The sequence below is a fragment of the Clinocottus analis genome, unplaced genomic scaffold, assembly GCF_023055335.1.
Source record: "Clinocottus analis isolate CAN_PGR_092001 unplaced genomic scaffold, fCliAna1.0.p SCAF_21, whole genome shotgun sequence".
Lineage (NCBI taxonomy): Eukaryota > Metazoa > Chordata > Actinopteri > Perciformes > Cottidae > Clinocottus > Clinocottus analis.
The window spans coordinates 7,298,943-7,311,474 of NW_027175943.1; the positions used below are offsets into that span (position 1 = coordinate 7,298,943).

The 12,532-nt window shown below is 42.9% G+C and overlaps 1 protein-coding gene across 6 annotated transcripts in view; it reads left to right on the forward strand.

Moving 5' to 3' along the window:
* Positions 1-7,852, forward strand: part of LOC137791988 (multiple PDZ domain protein) — a 44,070-nt gene extending 36,218 nt beyond the window's left edge. For all 6 annotated transcript variants that reach the window (XM_068587287.1, XM_068587289.1, XM_068587290.1 and 3 more), the window contains 10 exons: positions 668-751; positions 1,794-1,987; positions 4,067-4,214; positions 4,303-4,389; positions 4,476-4,572; positions 4,679-4,842; positions 5,532-5,636; positions 5,895-5,989; positions 6,103-6,226; positions 6,338-7,852. In XM_068587287.1, coding sequence (XP_068443388.1) covers positions 668-751; positions 1,794-1,987; positions 4,067-4,214; positions 4,303-4,389; positions 4,476-4,572; positions 4,679-4,842; positions 5,532-5,636; positions 5,895-5,989; positions 6,103-6,226; positions 6,338-6,484 — 1,245 coding nt within the window. In that variant the 3' untranslated portion in view covers positions 6,485-7,852. The remainder of the gene's footprint in view (positions 1-667; positions 752-1,793; positions 1,988-4,066; positions 4,215-4,302; positions 4,390-4,475; positions 4,573-4,678; positions 4,843-5,531; positions 5,637-5,894; positions 5,990-6,102; positions 6,227-6,337) is intronic.
* The last annotated feature ends 4,680 nt before the right edge of the window (positions 7,853-12,532 follow it).

Sequence of the window (12,532 nt, forward strand, 5' to 3'; positions counted from 1 at the left end):
TGAGTTGCGAACGACTTCATTTCCTGTATTTGATTTAACAACGCACATAAGGTTAATATATACATAATTGCATTTTTTACAATCTACAATCCTTTTTTTAATAAACTGTACATTTGTAAAAGTTACGCGACTGTACTTTTAAGTTAACACCCACCATGCCACCCACTTAGAATCTTTGGTGGTGGTATAACCCTGGTTCAGAATAGCACAGGAATGTAGAACATGATGTTGTCACAGCCTTCCTCCTCGTCCTCGTCCTCCTGCCGTCCTCTCCTCATTCTGTCTGCTCAGTCAGGCTTGGGGCGAGCAGCTCTTTGTCTGGCCTCGGCCGCAGCAGACAATATCCAGCCCTGGAATGTGACCTCTGAACCCCAAATGACACACACACTGGAACGCAGAGAAAACACACTTAAAGTCAGGAACATACACATTCAGAATGATAGTTTAAAATAATGTCTGTTTGCTGTCAAAAGTTCAATCTTTTCCTCCACCCACAGGGTCTTTGAATAATTACTTTCCCCATTATTTACTGTCCTTCAGGACAGTAAAAATGCCTTACATTTTCTCAAAATAAATCATTACTGATCTCACTTCATCCGCAACTGTTCCTGTTCACCTTCTTCTCCTATTCTGTACTAATTTGCTCTCTTTTTTCCTCTCACTCCAGGGGGGCATCATTATCCATGAAGTTTATGAAGAGGGAGCAGCCTCAAAAGATGGCAGACTCTGGGCAGGAGACCAAATCCTGGAGGTGCTGTGCCGTATAATGAGCATCGCAGATGACCTAGATTAAAAAGAGGCTGAACACATTTCAATAACTAGTGACGCGGCAGGCTGAGGAGCGGTAACATGAAAGCTAGAGTTCCCAGGTCCCGTCAAGGATCAAAAATCAAATAAATATATGGGAGCCGCAACATAAATAATCTAACTCGCACTCAAACCAATCGCTCTATTGTTTGTGAGACAAGTACTGAAGAATGAATTGATTCTGCGTAAGAACTCAGGGAGGAACGTAGAGTTAAGTATCCCAGCTCAACTTGGATTTGCCCTCCGTTTGACCCTCATGCTTTGTCACAGAGGGAGGGCCGGGGTGGAGCTCCGGAGTTTTGTTATGGTAGCTCAATCAGTGGACCTTTATTGAAAGGCACACATGCATGCACGCACACGGACACACACTTAATGACTTAATTGCCCTCCGCTATTCATTTCTGTCCTCGAGCCAAGCTGTTGTGTTTATAAAATGGGGTCAGAGAGGAAAAGTTGAAAAGAGTGGTTTCCCAGTCCACAGCGATGCCATTAGCTGCTATGGGAAAACGTCCATTGCGAAAGCTGATGGGGTATTTCCCCCCTCTAATGTGGTAAAATAAAGTGGACATCAAACCCTAAAGTGACCACTCAAGATTGTCCCAAACGTCTGTGGGAAGGCTGCATCCCTTCAGTTAAATCTAAGTGTTGTAAGATTTTCATATTATGATCCAGCGTTCAGATAGCTCAGCAGTTTTGGTTTCTAAAGAAGAAACATAACCTCAGCGGTCAAAGGAAAATTCAGTTTTAGCATTCAATTAGGCTGTTAGCACCTTTTTTATAGCTCTCTGCTGCATTCGCAATATTTTAGGAATATAACCAAAGGGTGTTGCTACTTTTTTGTGCATTTCTGCGATCACTTCTTCCACTTTTAAGACATTAGGAGTGTTGAAATGTAACGCAGTAGTTCAATGTTTCTGTTGCATTGATAAAAGAGGCCAATGGTCACAACAATAGGCCGATGCTAACCTTCTTTTCTTTCATCACAGGTGAACGGCATCGACCTGCGTGCAGCCAGTCACGATGAAGCCATCAATGTGCTGCGGCAGACCCCACAGAGAGTCCGCCTGGTGGTCTACAGGGACGAGGCCCAGTACAAGGAGGAAGACCTGTGGGACTCTTTCACTGTGGAGCTCCACAAGAAGCCTGGCCAAGGTTTGGGCCTGAGCATTGTGGGAAGGAGGTGAGAGAGATGTATTATGTGATCTACTACTTAACTACTATTTTATTCATAAGACCTGAAAGTATTAGAATGCAGGTTTAATTTTTTTAATTATATTGTATTTGGCTCGTCTCTTGACTATGAAATCAAAGTAAAACGAGCCAGACTACAACTATAAATAATCTATAGGTGTAGGATGGTGTTGGGGATATAATGAACATAATAATCTAGTAATCTGAGAGTCAACATAGTTTGACATTAACTGTATGAACTTTCTTTTTTAATGCAGATCACGGGACCTGAGGTAATTGTTGTAAAAAAAAAACACTGGTTAGAAATAGTGTAGTGCATAGACAGATCGTGTCCATAAACAAACACACCAGGAATTTTAGAGCTTCCAATACACGATCGACCATACTGTTTTAAAATCTTATTTTATGGTTAAAAAATCAGTTTAGCTGTCTGGCAGGATTACTGACATTAAACATCCCAGAAATGATGAATGTGTCAGCACAACAGGTGTGTGGATCTCTGCTTGATTTCAAACTTTAAATGTCTTTCATGATTCCACTAATGAGGACATGCAGAGCTTCTTATCAGCCCAGACATGATTTTCAGTGCTACCAGCATTGCTCATGACTCCAGCATTGCCAGAGACAGAGTTGTAAACAACCATTGGTTATATCTGGGAATGTTGCTACCATTGTTCCCAATAGAGCTGTGGAGGAAGATTTACTGAAGTCCTCCTATAACTGGCAAATTGGAAACCTCCTTACACATAAACTCCACTGAGGCTTCTAGTCTCGCAGTAGCATTTATGCGTTAAGGTGCACGAGGGAAAAGGCCTGCTGGTTCACATGCTGCCAGTTCTTTACTGACAGGTGTGTAGACTGTGCTGAATGATCTCACCTCTGGGACAACCCTTAGGAATGGCTTACACAGACCACACATGCATATGCACTGCTGGTTATATGTGTGTGTGTGTTTAACTTTTTTATTCTGGATTTGTCCAAGTGCAGGTTAAAAGGCCCATGTTGGGGGACATGGGTTGAACCGCTTGGGCAGCAGTAGGCATATCAACTTTAAATGTAGTTGTAAATCGTTGCCTCTGTCACAGTGGTTTTGCTTCACAAGGGGAAAAACTAGTAAAATGCTCAACAGGATGGAAAAGGCAACAACGTAATAGACAACCTAAAACCCTCAGTTAAAATGGAAAGTGCAAGCTAGCAGTTAGTGGTGAGAAGTTGTGACAGCCAACTGTCTCTGGCACTTTGGGTTGTATGATCGGGTTGCCTTGCTTCACAGCTTCAGCCTGTGTTGGTTTTATCCACGTGGAGATTTGCACTTCAGATACGCAAAGTCAACAGTAGCGATGCACTTTTAGGACAGGGAAAAAAAGACACAAGCCATCATCTTGCCTGCAGTTAACTTTATGCCCCAGAGGTCAGTGCTCAGACCAAGTAAATATTGTGTGACCATGTTTGTCTTTGGCTTAGCTGAACAAGAACACACTGTTTTTTCCTGAGACAAAACCAACTGGTTTGTCAAATTACGTCTTTTGAAGCTCGGATTTGGGTTTTCACTCGCTGCTTTTATGGCAGAGGTAAAAAGGAAACAGATGGCAATCATAACAGTTGACTTTGATAGGTGTAGACACTGTCAATCAATCAAGCAAGCGCCAAGACATGCGTTTCAAGAAGGCTTCATATCTCCGAAACATATCTTTGGGGAAGAAGATTCAATAACACGTATAAATCAAAATGAATTAACTAAGTTAATCATGAAAAAATACGTGATAGCTTCTCTCTATTTGTACCAGACCACAGCTAGCATTATGCAGGATTCAAGATGGAAAACACATCGATTGAGGTCACAGCTGGGGGCTGAATGCACTCCTTGCTATTAAATATTCCATTTTACCAGCAATAAGCAACATTTGTGCATGGGAAAACGTGGAATTGCTGGATCAATAGTGTATTATCCATTACATGCTCAACCAGAGTCAGCAGTTAAGGTCAGCTAGTAGAGGAAAAATACAGCACGACTCCTCCAGTGCATGTCATCTCACTGCCACGTCTGCCTTCCAACCTTTCCCACCAGGAACGACACCGGCGTGTTTGTGTCCGATATTGTGAAAGGAGGTTTGGTGGATAGTGACGGCCGCCTGATGCAGGGCGACCAGATTCTGTCAGTCAATGGTGAGGATGTCCGGTCGACCACTCAGGAGGCCGTAGCTGCACTACTCAAGGTACATCAAAGTATATTTAGTGACTGACACACCTTCTTTAAACTGTCTTTAAACTGAGTCAAAATATGGTGCCTTGTGTTGGATGTAGTGCTGTGTGGGGCCGATAAACATGGATGTCGGGAGGTTTAAGGCAGGCCCCTTCCACTCAGAAAGAAGGCTGTCTCAAAGCAGTCAGGTACTGTATTTGCACATCTTTCGAGGACAATATTTGACTGTACAACTGAACAGAGGAAGCAACGCCGCTGAATAACTGTGTTTCAGATGAGCGAAACGGGCAGCACCAAGGTGGCCTCGCTGTCATGTTCTGACTCCGGGAACCTTCCTGGTGACTATGACAAACTAAGTGGGGGTCCGGATTGTAAGTATCCTGAAAAAACTAAACCCCTATTCATTTGAGGCATCTATAGGACACATATAAGTTGTGAACAAGGCATCCCCATAGTTTGCGTGTTTGCTTTTCTCAGCTCCAGAGGATCAGGACACCAGAACGGTTGAGTTCATTAAAGGTCCCAGTGATTCTCTAGGTGTCAGCATAGCGGGGGGCGTGGGCAGCCCACTGGGCGATATACCCATCTTTATCGCCATGATGAATCCCGTCGGCCTGGCTGCTCAGACACAAAAGCTCAAGGTACGACATTCACACCTCCCTCTCAGTAACCTTTATTCGCCGTCCAGCGGAATACAAGAGTAAAAATGTGAATGCCAGTCATTCTTGTGTGGGATTTAATGTGAATCTTAACTATGTACAGCGATCTCATTCCCACTCACTTCACTCAGCCTGTGACTCCGAAAGGTCAAGAGCTGCAGCCTTTTGCAGGGACCTTCGCAGTTAAATGACAGAGAAACTGACAATTGCAGCTTTGTGTGACACAGACCGGAGGAGGACAATAGCATTGCTAATGCAGATAATAAATCTCCCACTCCTGCATTCAGACCATGGAGCCTACAGAAGGGCTCATTGAAATGAATGAGGGGGATATTGAATAGTATATTCATGCTGCTTTATCCTCTCGGCTAGAATGACAGACGAGAACACTACATAATGAAATGACTCAGCCGAACACAAGCATAGTTTTGCTTTTGTATGGCGTGGTGAATTAAATTTTCAAATAGTTTTGGCCACATCCTATAATCATGCAGAGCGATCCAGACGTTTGTGAAGCAACAACACTCGTCTACCTTCTTAAAGTGGGGATACATATGCATTCTGTCATTGTTTCCATCCCAAACACTGATGTGTCTGCTTCACCGCTCCATGTGCTTGTTTTTCCTCTCATGTGTCCTTTTAAATGTGACTCAACTCCCACTTTTTTCCAGATTGGGGACCGCATTGTCAGTATCTGTGGAACCTCTGCTGAAGGCATGACCCACTCACAGGCTGTCACTCTGCTCAAGAACGCCACAGGCACAATACAGCTGCAGGTCTCCTAGAGCACACTAACACACACACTCGCATACGCCTCTTTGTTCTAATGAGATAAACCCGCAGATACAGGTTGATAACCTGAATTTGAGTTTTCACCTCAAAAAGAACAGTTGAAGGCGACCAGCGGCAGACTTTGAAGCACCATAAAACTTGCCTCTCTCATCCTGCGCTACCAACATGCTATCAGTCTTTGCAAGTCAAGCATACCATGAAAGTGAGTGGTTGTATGTGTGTGTGTTTTTTTGCACGTGTAGGTGGTAGCGGGCGGTGACACCACCGTGACAGGCCCATCTCAGGAGCAGGCAGCTGGAGGCCTCACGCCCAGCTGCATCTTCCAGGATGACCTCGGGTACGAACTGTTTATGACACTGAAAGAACATCTGAATTCGGTCTGCCTCAGGGACTCTGAAGGCGATGCAATGCAGTCAGTGTAGTCCCTAACTGTCCCCGTCTTTCCATCAGCCCACCTCAGTATAAGACCATCAATCTTGAAAGAGGACCAGACGGACTGGGTTTCAGTATCGTCGGAGGGTACGGCAGCCCCCATGGAGACTTGCCGATCTATGTGAAAACTGTTTTTGGAAAGGTACATAGCACATTTCTTTGTCTTAAATTGAGCAGAATTGACAAATTGTGTGTTATTAAGCAAAACTCTACGTGTGACTGTGTGTGTGTGTGTGTGTGTGTGTGTGGTCAGGGGGCAGCAGCAGAAGACGGCCGCCTGAAGCGAGGAGACCAGATAATGGCCGTTAACGGGCAGACGCTCGAGGGCGTCACACATGAAGAAGCCGTTGGCATCCTGAAAAGGACCAAAGGAACTGTCACGCTCACTGTGCTATCATAGACACACATATGCAATAACCCACAAAGACACACACACACTGTCTTTACAACTGTTTTTACGCTTCTTATCAAACCCTTATGTTAATCCACATCTGTAGAGACTGAAACTTTAAAATAGCGAGACACCTCGCAGGTGTGATGTCTTGTCTAGCTGTAGGAGAACTCAAACCGGCAAATATTTCAAGACGGGAAGATTCTGCAAAACTCCCCAGATGTAGATGAAATATGCATACTGAAATAGGAACAACAGTTTCTGATAATCATAAATAAGCTTCATGTAGCTTTAAACACTGTGATCCACGTAAGCCGACAGCAAGTACGTTTATGTATGTCTCGTTATAAAGTTGCTTTCATCAGTGAAACCCAAAATAGTATGATATATGTAAAGTAGATACATATATTCAGAAATAGTTTGCCAGACATTGTTTTTAATTAGTTGTATGAATCTCAAAGAGGTTGTAAATAGTATTAGCATTATAGCCCAACTCTGTTCCATTCCATGGCTCTGGATTGAAGTGTTCACTGAACGTAGTCAAGTATTTTGCTGTTTTCTGTAGAGAAATAAACGTCTTGTGAGATCGTTATTTAACAACAGGAAGTACACAAGAGAAAATCTTAATGTTTCTACAGAGGAGAGGGCTACTTTTCAAGGTTTTTAAACAGCCTACTTATCGGGGTAAAATCAAATTAAGAGCATTAAACAGCCCATGAGGTAATTAACAGATAAGCAGAACTTGGCCAATGGCTGTATTAGCTGATGACAGCATTACTTGTCTTTTACGTTGCACTGCTGTTGGCAATTCATCGTGCTGATTTTCCTGAAAAGCTGATGCTGCTGTAACTGGTGTTAATCAACTTGTTTTAGAAGAAGTGGCCGATAGAGCATTTTGAAGTGCTAATGGCTAGAAGTCTGATACTGTAAATACACAGAAAGATGTGAAATCCTTAAAACGAAGAGGTTTGAGTGCACATTTGACAAGAAGAGGAATTGTGTGTGTATGTATGACCTACTCACTGAAATATAGTGCTGCTAAAGCCGATATATAAGGTATTATTCTTTTTTTTTAAGTATTAATTAATGTTCCCTTCATGAAAGTGGAAAGCGCGGAAAATGACCTGCTAACTAGATCTAAGTGGACGTGTTTCATTTGTCAAATGATTATATAATGGACCAGAGCTCATTTTGACCTTATTGTTTACCATAAACAGTCTTCTAGTGTGTAGTTCCTGAAGTCAGTAGGCTTGTGTTTTGTGGTCTAGTTTATGAGAAAGTTGTCTGTTCTCTGTCTTTACACCTTATTTTATGTGTCTCTAGCACTGTCAATATGACAGTATTGAATTTATTCACACTGAATTAAATAAAAGTGACCTTTGGATTCAATCAATGTGTTCCACTTTTGTCAACACAACACAATTAATTCCACAAGGAAAACAAGCTTGTTAAATCTCTGCAGAGCAGCCTGTAAACTTAAATAAGAAAAAAAAAAAAATGATCTTCAATAAATAACGCAGGGCAACTTTCCAAGAACACCAGCTGTTACTCAATCTAACTGCTCCTTAGCGAATGCTTAAGTTATTGTACGGCGGACATCTATCATACATCACATGAATATATTTTTCTATCCATGAGATTAAAGCAATTTGCTAGTGCAGTAGGGTCACATTTAGATGAAAGGCAAATGGTTTGAAGTCAAGCTGAAACCCGTTAAAGTTAAATGCACACAAATTAAGATTTATAGATAAGGGATAATATGGCCATGTGGAACAGCGCGGACTTGCTTGAGTAGACGTTCTGTTGTCACTTGAGACTTAATTAATTGAAGCCTGGATAGAGAGAGACAGAGTTCCCTATTAAAATATGGCATCCCATCTGTCTGTACTCGGACACAGCGCTTCACAGCCTGTCAGGTGGTTTTTGGTGGAGTCCTAGCATGAAGTACTTTTCCTAAGTTGGTTTACAGCAAACATGGGGGCTGCCAATTAATCACAGAAGTCATGCAGGACCTTTGAAGATCTGCATCTAATGAGGTCTGGTGTTTGTTTAAGATTCCACGGGCTATTTTAAAGAGAGAAGAACTCTTTAAAAGTCAAAGTACAGGCTCAACTGTTGGATGACTCCTTCACCCTGGGGTCAAGACTCGACACAGCTACCTGCAGCTGCTGCTAGCTAAGCCACAAGCTAGCCACCGCCTGCACTCAACAGCTGAGCTCTCTGCAAGCACCTGTTGCTCTAATGGCCCCTGTGGGTTTTGAGGTTGCTCGGTCTCCCTTCAGGTTCAGGAGACGCTGGTTGGTTTACACACGGGACATGTCTGTACAAGCCTCTCTCAGATGTGAGATCAGGTGTTCCCGCCGTGTCATGCTTGGCTTGAATGTGGGCGAGCGGTGTAAAGTTCCAGGTCGATGGCGCCAAAGCTTAATCACTTTAAAAGACTGCATTATCAAGATGTCAATCAGGCCCCTATGTACATTTTTCATGGGATTTTACCATGAACAAGACTTCTTTGTTGACCTTGTAAATGAGAGTTGTAACAAAGACACTTTTTCTCTGTCCGGGTCCATGCAAAATGTCCACTCCATTACCAAAGCGCCTGACCCAAAGGCCGCTTCAGTTGCGGCCTGTGAGATAAGTTTGTTGCTGCCCTGAGCTCAGACTCATCATGATTCATGCAAGCTCCACACTGGCTATCAAGAGGTGAAGCAAGCAGCCACCTCGTTGATGATTAGGCAATGATGACTCAGCAAACGCCATTATGCCGGTTAAACCATTAAAAGGGGGTTTTGCTTGAGTCCAAAACTGACAAGAATGGACCTGACAGAAAAAATCCCAAAGTGAATGTGGTTTAGATTCTGTCGGGTTATAACAATAACTGTGACGGGCCTCGGGATGCTAATGTCTGTAAGTTGGTCAACCAAATTTGGTCCAGACTGAAATATTTCAACCACTATTGGATGGATTGCCATGTATTTCATACATCTATTCATGATCAACAGCACATCAAGGTAAAAAACTAAAACTGCAAACACTTTAAACATTACACCTGCTAAACGTCTACACGTTAGCCTCATCACTGTGAGTTTGTTGCCATGTTTGCGTAAACAGCTCACAGAGCCACTGTAGATTTTAATCTGTAGTCTCACACAGGAAAGTTGACACATGACAGATGATAAAAATAATTTCGCCATCCTCAAACCTGCCCTGACATATCAAACTGTCAGAAAGAACACATGCAACTTAGAGCACACACGCCTGGTTGAACAACTTCATTCATCTCCTGACTACCCGATCCGCCTTGTGGACTCTTCAACGTCACGGAAAAGAGTCCAACATAATTAAACATCTCCACTACAAGGTGAGTGACCTTTTTGCCTCGGAGACCAGAGGTCTTAAAGAGTCACCTTTCCCTGCCCTCACAATGATGCCGCCCTTGCATACACAAACTAGCAAACATAATTAAATTTCCACTGCGGCAGTGGTGGAAAATTGCCGCTCGATGAGCACACTGCTCTGCCAGACAACACTTTCCCTTCACCAGCTTTAAAGGAAAGGACCTACTCTGTGAAAAAAGGTCTCTGAGGCAATCATTTGACCTCTCTGCTCTGTGACACAGTTGCCTCGAGTCTTTACTTATTAGCTGTCAAAAAGATTAGCACATCCCAGGCGCACACAGTCCTGCATTGTTTGAGTCAGCATGTACTAGTTGCTCTTTAACAGTCCCTCCTCTCAAGACAGTGGTGTGACTGCTTGACTAATTGGGTGGAGATTATTGGTGACAAACATGTCAGCTGAACATTTCTATCTTGAATAGATGTAATTAAAAACAGTATCAGGAAATGACTAATATACATTGGAACTTTGGAAGTTTCTTTTTTTGTAAGATTAGCATCTGTGACTAACTTCATCGGACTAGGATCAATGATAACGACAAACAATGGGAGGTGAGTCTAAACATGAAGGGAAATATGTCCTCAGGCTGAAAAACAAGTCTCACAACTCAAACAAAGAATGAGGATTGCTAGTAGAATGAGATGGGAGCGAGAAAAAACTACAACAAAAAAACTTTTGCATGTCAAATTTGATTCAAATTTGACCCAGCCCCATGTGGTGTTTTCATTTGTTTACTCGAGCTTTACATGTCTCACTCTGGTGTCTTGTTTCCACAACAAACAAAACATAAAACCATCCTCCTTCATTTAGATGCTGACAATGAAGTTGTTCTGAGTGGATAGATTAAGAACCCCTACTTCCATTCTTCTACGTAACCTGTAATTATGCCCTCGTCACACTTTGCAAGCAGGACGCTGAATGTTATCAGCGTTGACATTGTCCCCATCACAAGGATAGCGTCAGCTCAGCACACACCTCTGTCTTTTTTCTTGAAATAAAGCTGGGAGTTAACCAAGGCAGCAATGACATCATGCGAGATCGGATTTCCTCCTCACCTTTGCCGTGTTTGCACAAAGCTGTGTGTGAGGGCCGAGGCTGGTGTTTGCAGAGACAACAGAGCACATGTCCAACGAGGGAACACCAAACACTGACATTAAATGTTTGGTCTTTCGGCCCTTAACTGCAGTTATTACATGTCAGCAATACAAACATGTCTACTCAGCTGTGAGTGACCCATCTCGGTACACTACAGTCTGTCTGTGATAACAGGACGCCCCTTCGCCATAAGGCCACGGCTTCTCCTTAAACACACCTTGCGTGCTTCTCTTGGTGTGTTTGCATTTCTGTTACAGCTTCAAATTACATCACCGCAGCTGAGGCCTGATAAGTCAGAGTGTGTAATCATCCTTTTATGAGCTGTGTGTAGAGTAATGTGGTGACACATCCCTTTGAAATGTTTGCTGAACCGAGGTTGGAAGAATCACCTTTGTGCGCCCGTGAGAGCTGCACATGTCTGACCTTGTGGAAGGACAGCAACTGCAGGGCTGTGAACCAGCTTTCATGGACGAAAACCTTTAGACCCAGGACAGCATGAAGTCAAATGATGCATGCCAAGTATGGCAACAACTCATTTTACTGAAGATTTTATGAGAGCATATAGTCCTGAACTTTTGTCTGTAATCAAACAAGAAAATTATAAACTTGCGCTTATTTGATTGGCCACAGCAGCGCCTTGCCAACAGTTTAAGCGAGGGCTAAAGGTGCATGTGGCCTTAGTTTAGCATATTAGCACGCTTACATTTACTTATAGCCTTTAACTATGAACATTTGAACCGGAATATAGTGTAAATATAAAAGAAGATGTGGAGATATTTTAAATGATAAGTGAATATTGGAAAGGTCACTTAGGTTATGAGGATTAATCCTCTGAGGAAAAATCTGGTGATCACCAATGTCAGCAGGCCGTATCCTCTGAGGACCATGACTGCATGTACAAAATGTGAAGATAATCCATCCCATAGTTATCGAGAAATATAAGTGTAGAACCAAAGTGGTGGAAAGACGGACGAGCTGCGAGTGCTGCCGCGATAGTGAAGCTAAGAAACACAGTACTGTAACACAACTAAAGGTCTAGCAAACACACTGCGATGTGCTTGTTCCACGTGTGTTAATGGTCCGTGTTATTGACTGCCAACCCTCATTGCTGGTGTAAAAACAAAGGCATCCTATTGATTTTAAGGCAGGATGGAAAAATGAGCCAGTGATGAAAGCCCATTTACGCCTCCGGCCCTCGCTGTTATTTGATCCCATTTTCTATCTTCGCTCAGCAAACCGGCCTGCGCCATTAAATTGAAGCAAGTGCCAAATTAAATGGCGTTCCATAAATAACCTTTTTCTAAAAGTGGCACTTCGACTTGAATGTCTAACTTTTGATTCATGCCGAGCTCCCTTTTTTTATTCTGAGGATGACACTTTTAGAGCCTGTTATCAATCCCACATTTACAACCCAGGCTTTAACCCCTATTTAAAACTGGGCTACAATTGTTGTGGATTTTAATATGTAGTGTGGAAGGGGGAGATATGCTTCATCTGGAGCTGTAAAATGTCATATTCAAGCCTGTTGTCCCAGCGAGCTTTCTGCAGTCTTTACTTGTATCACAC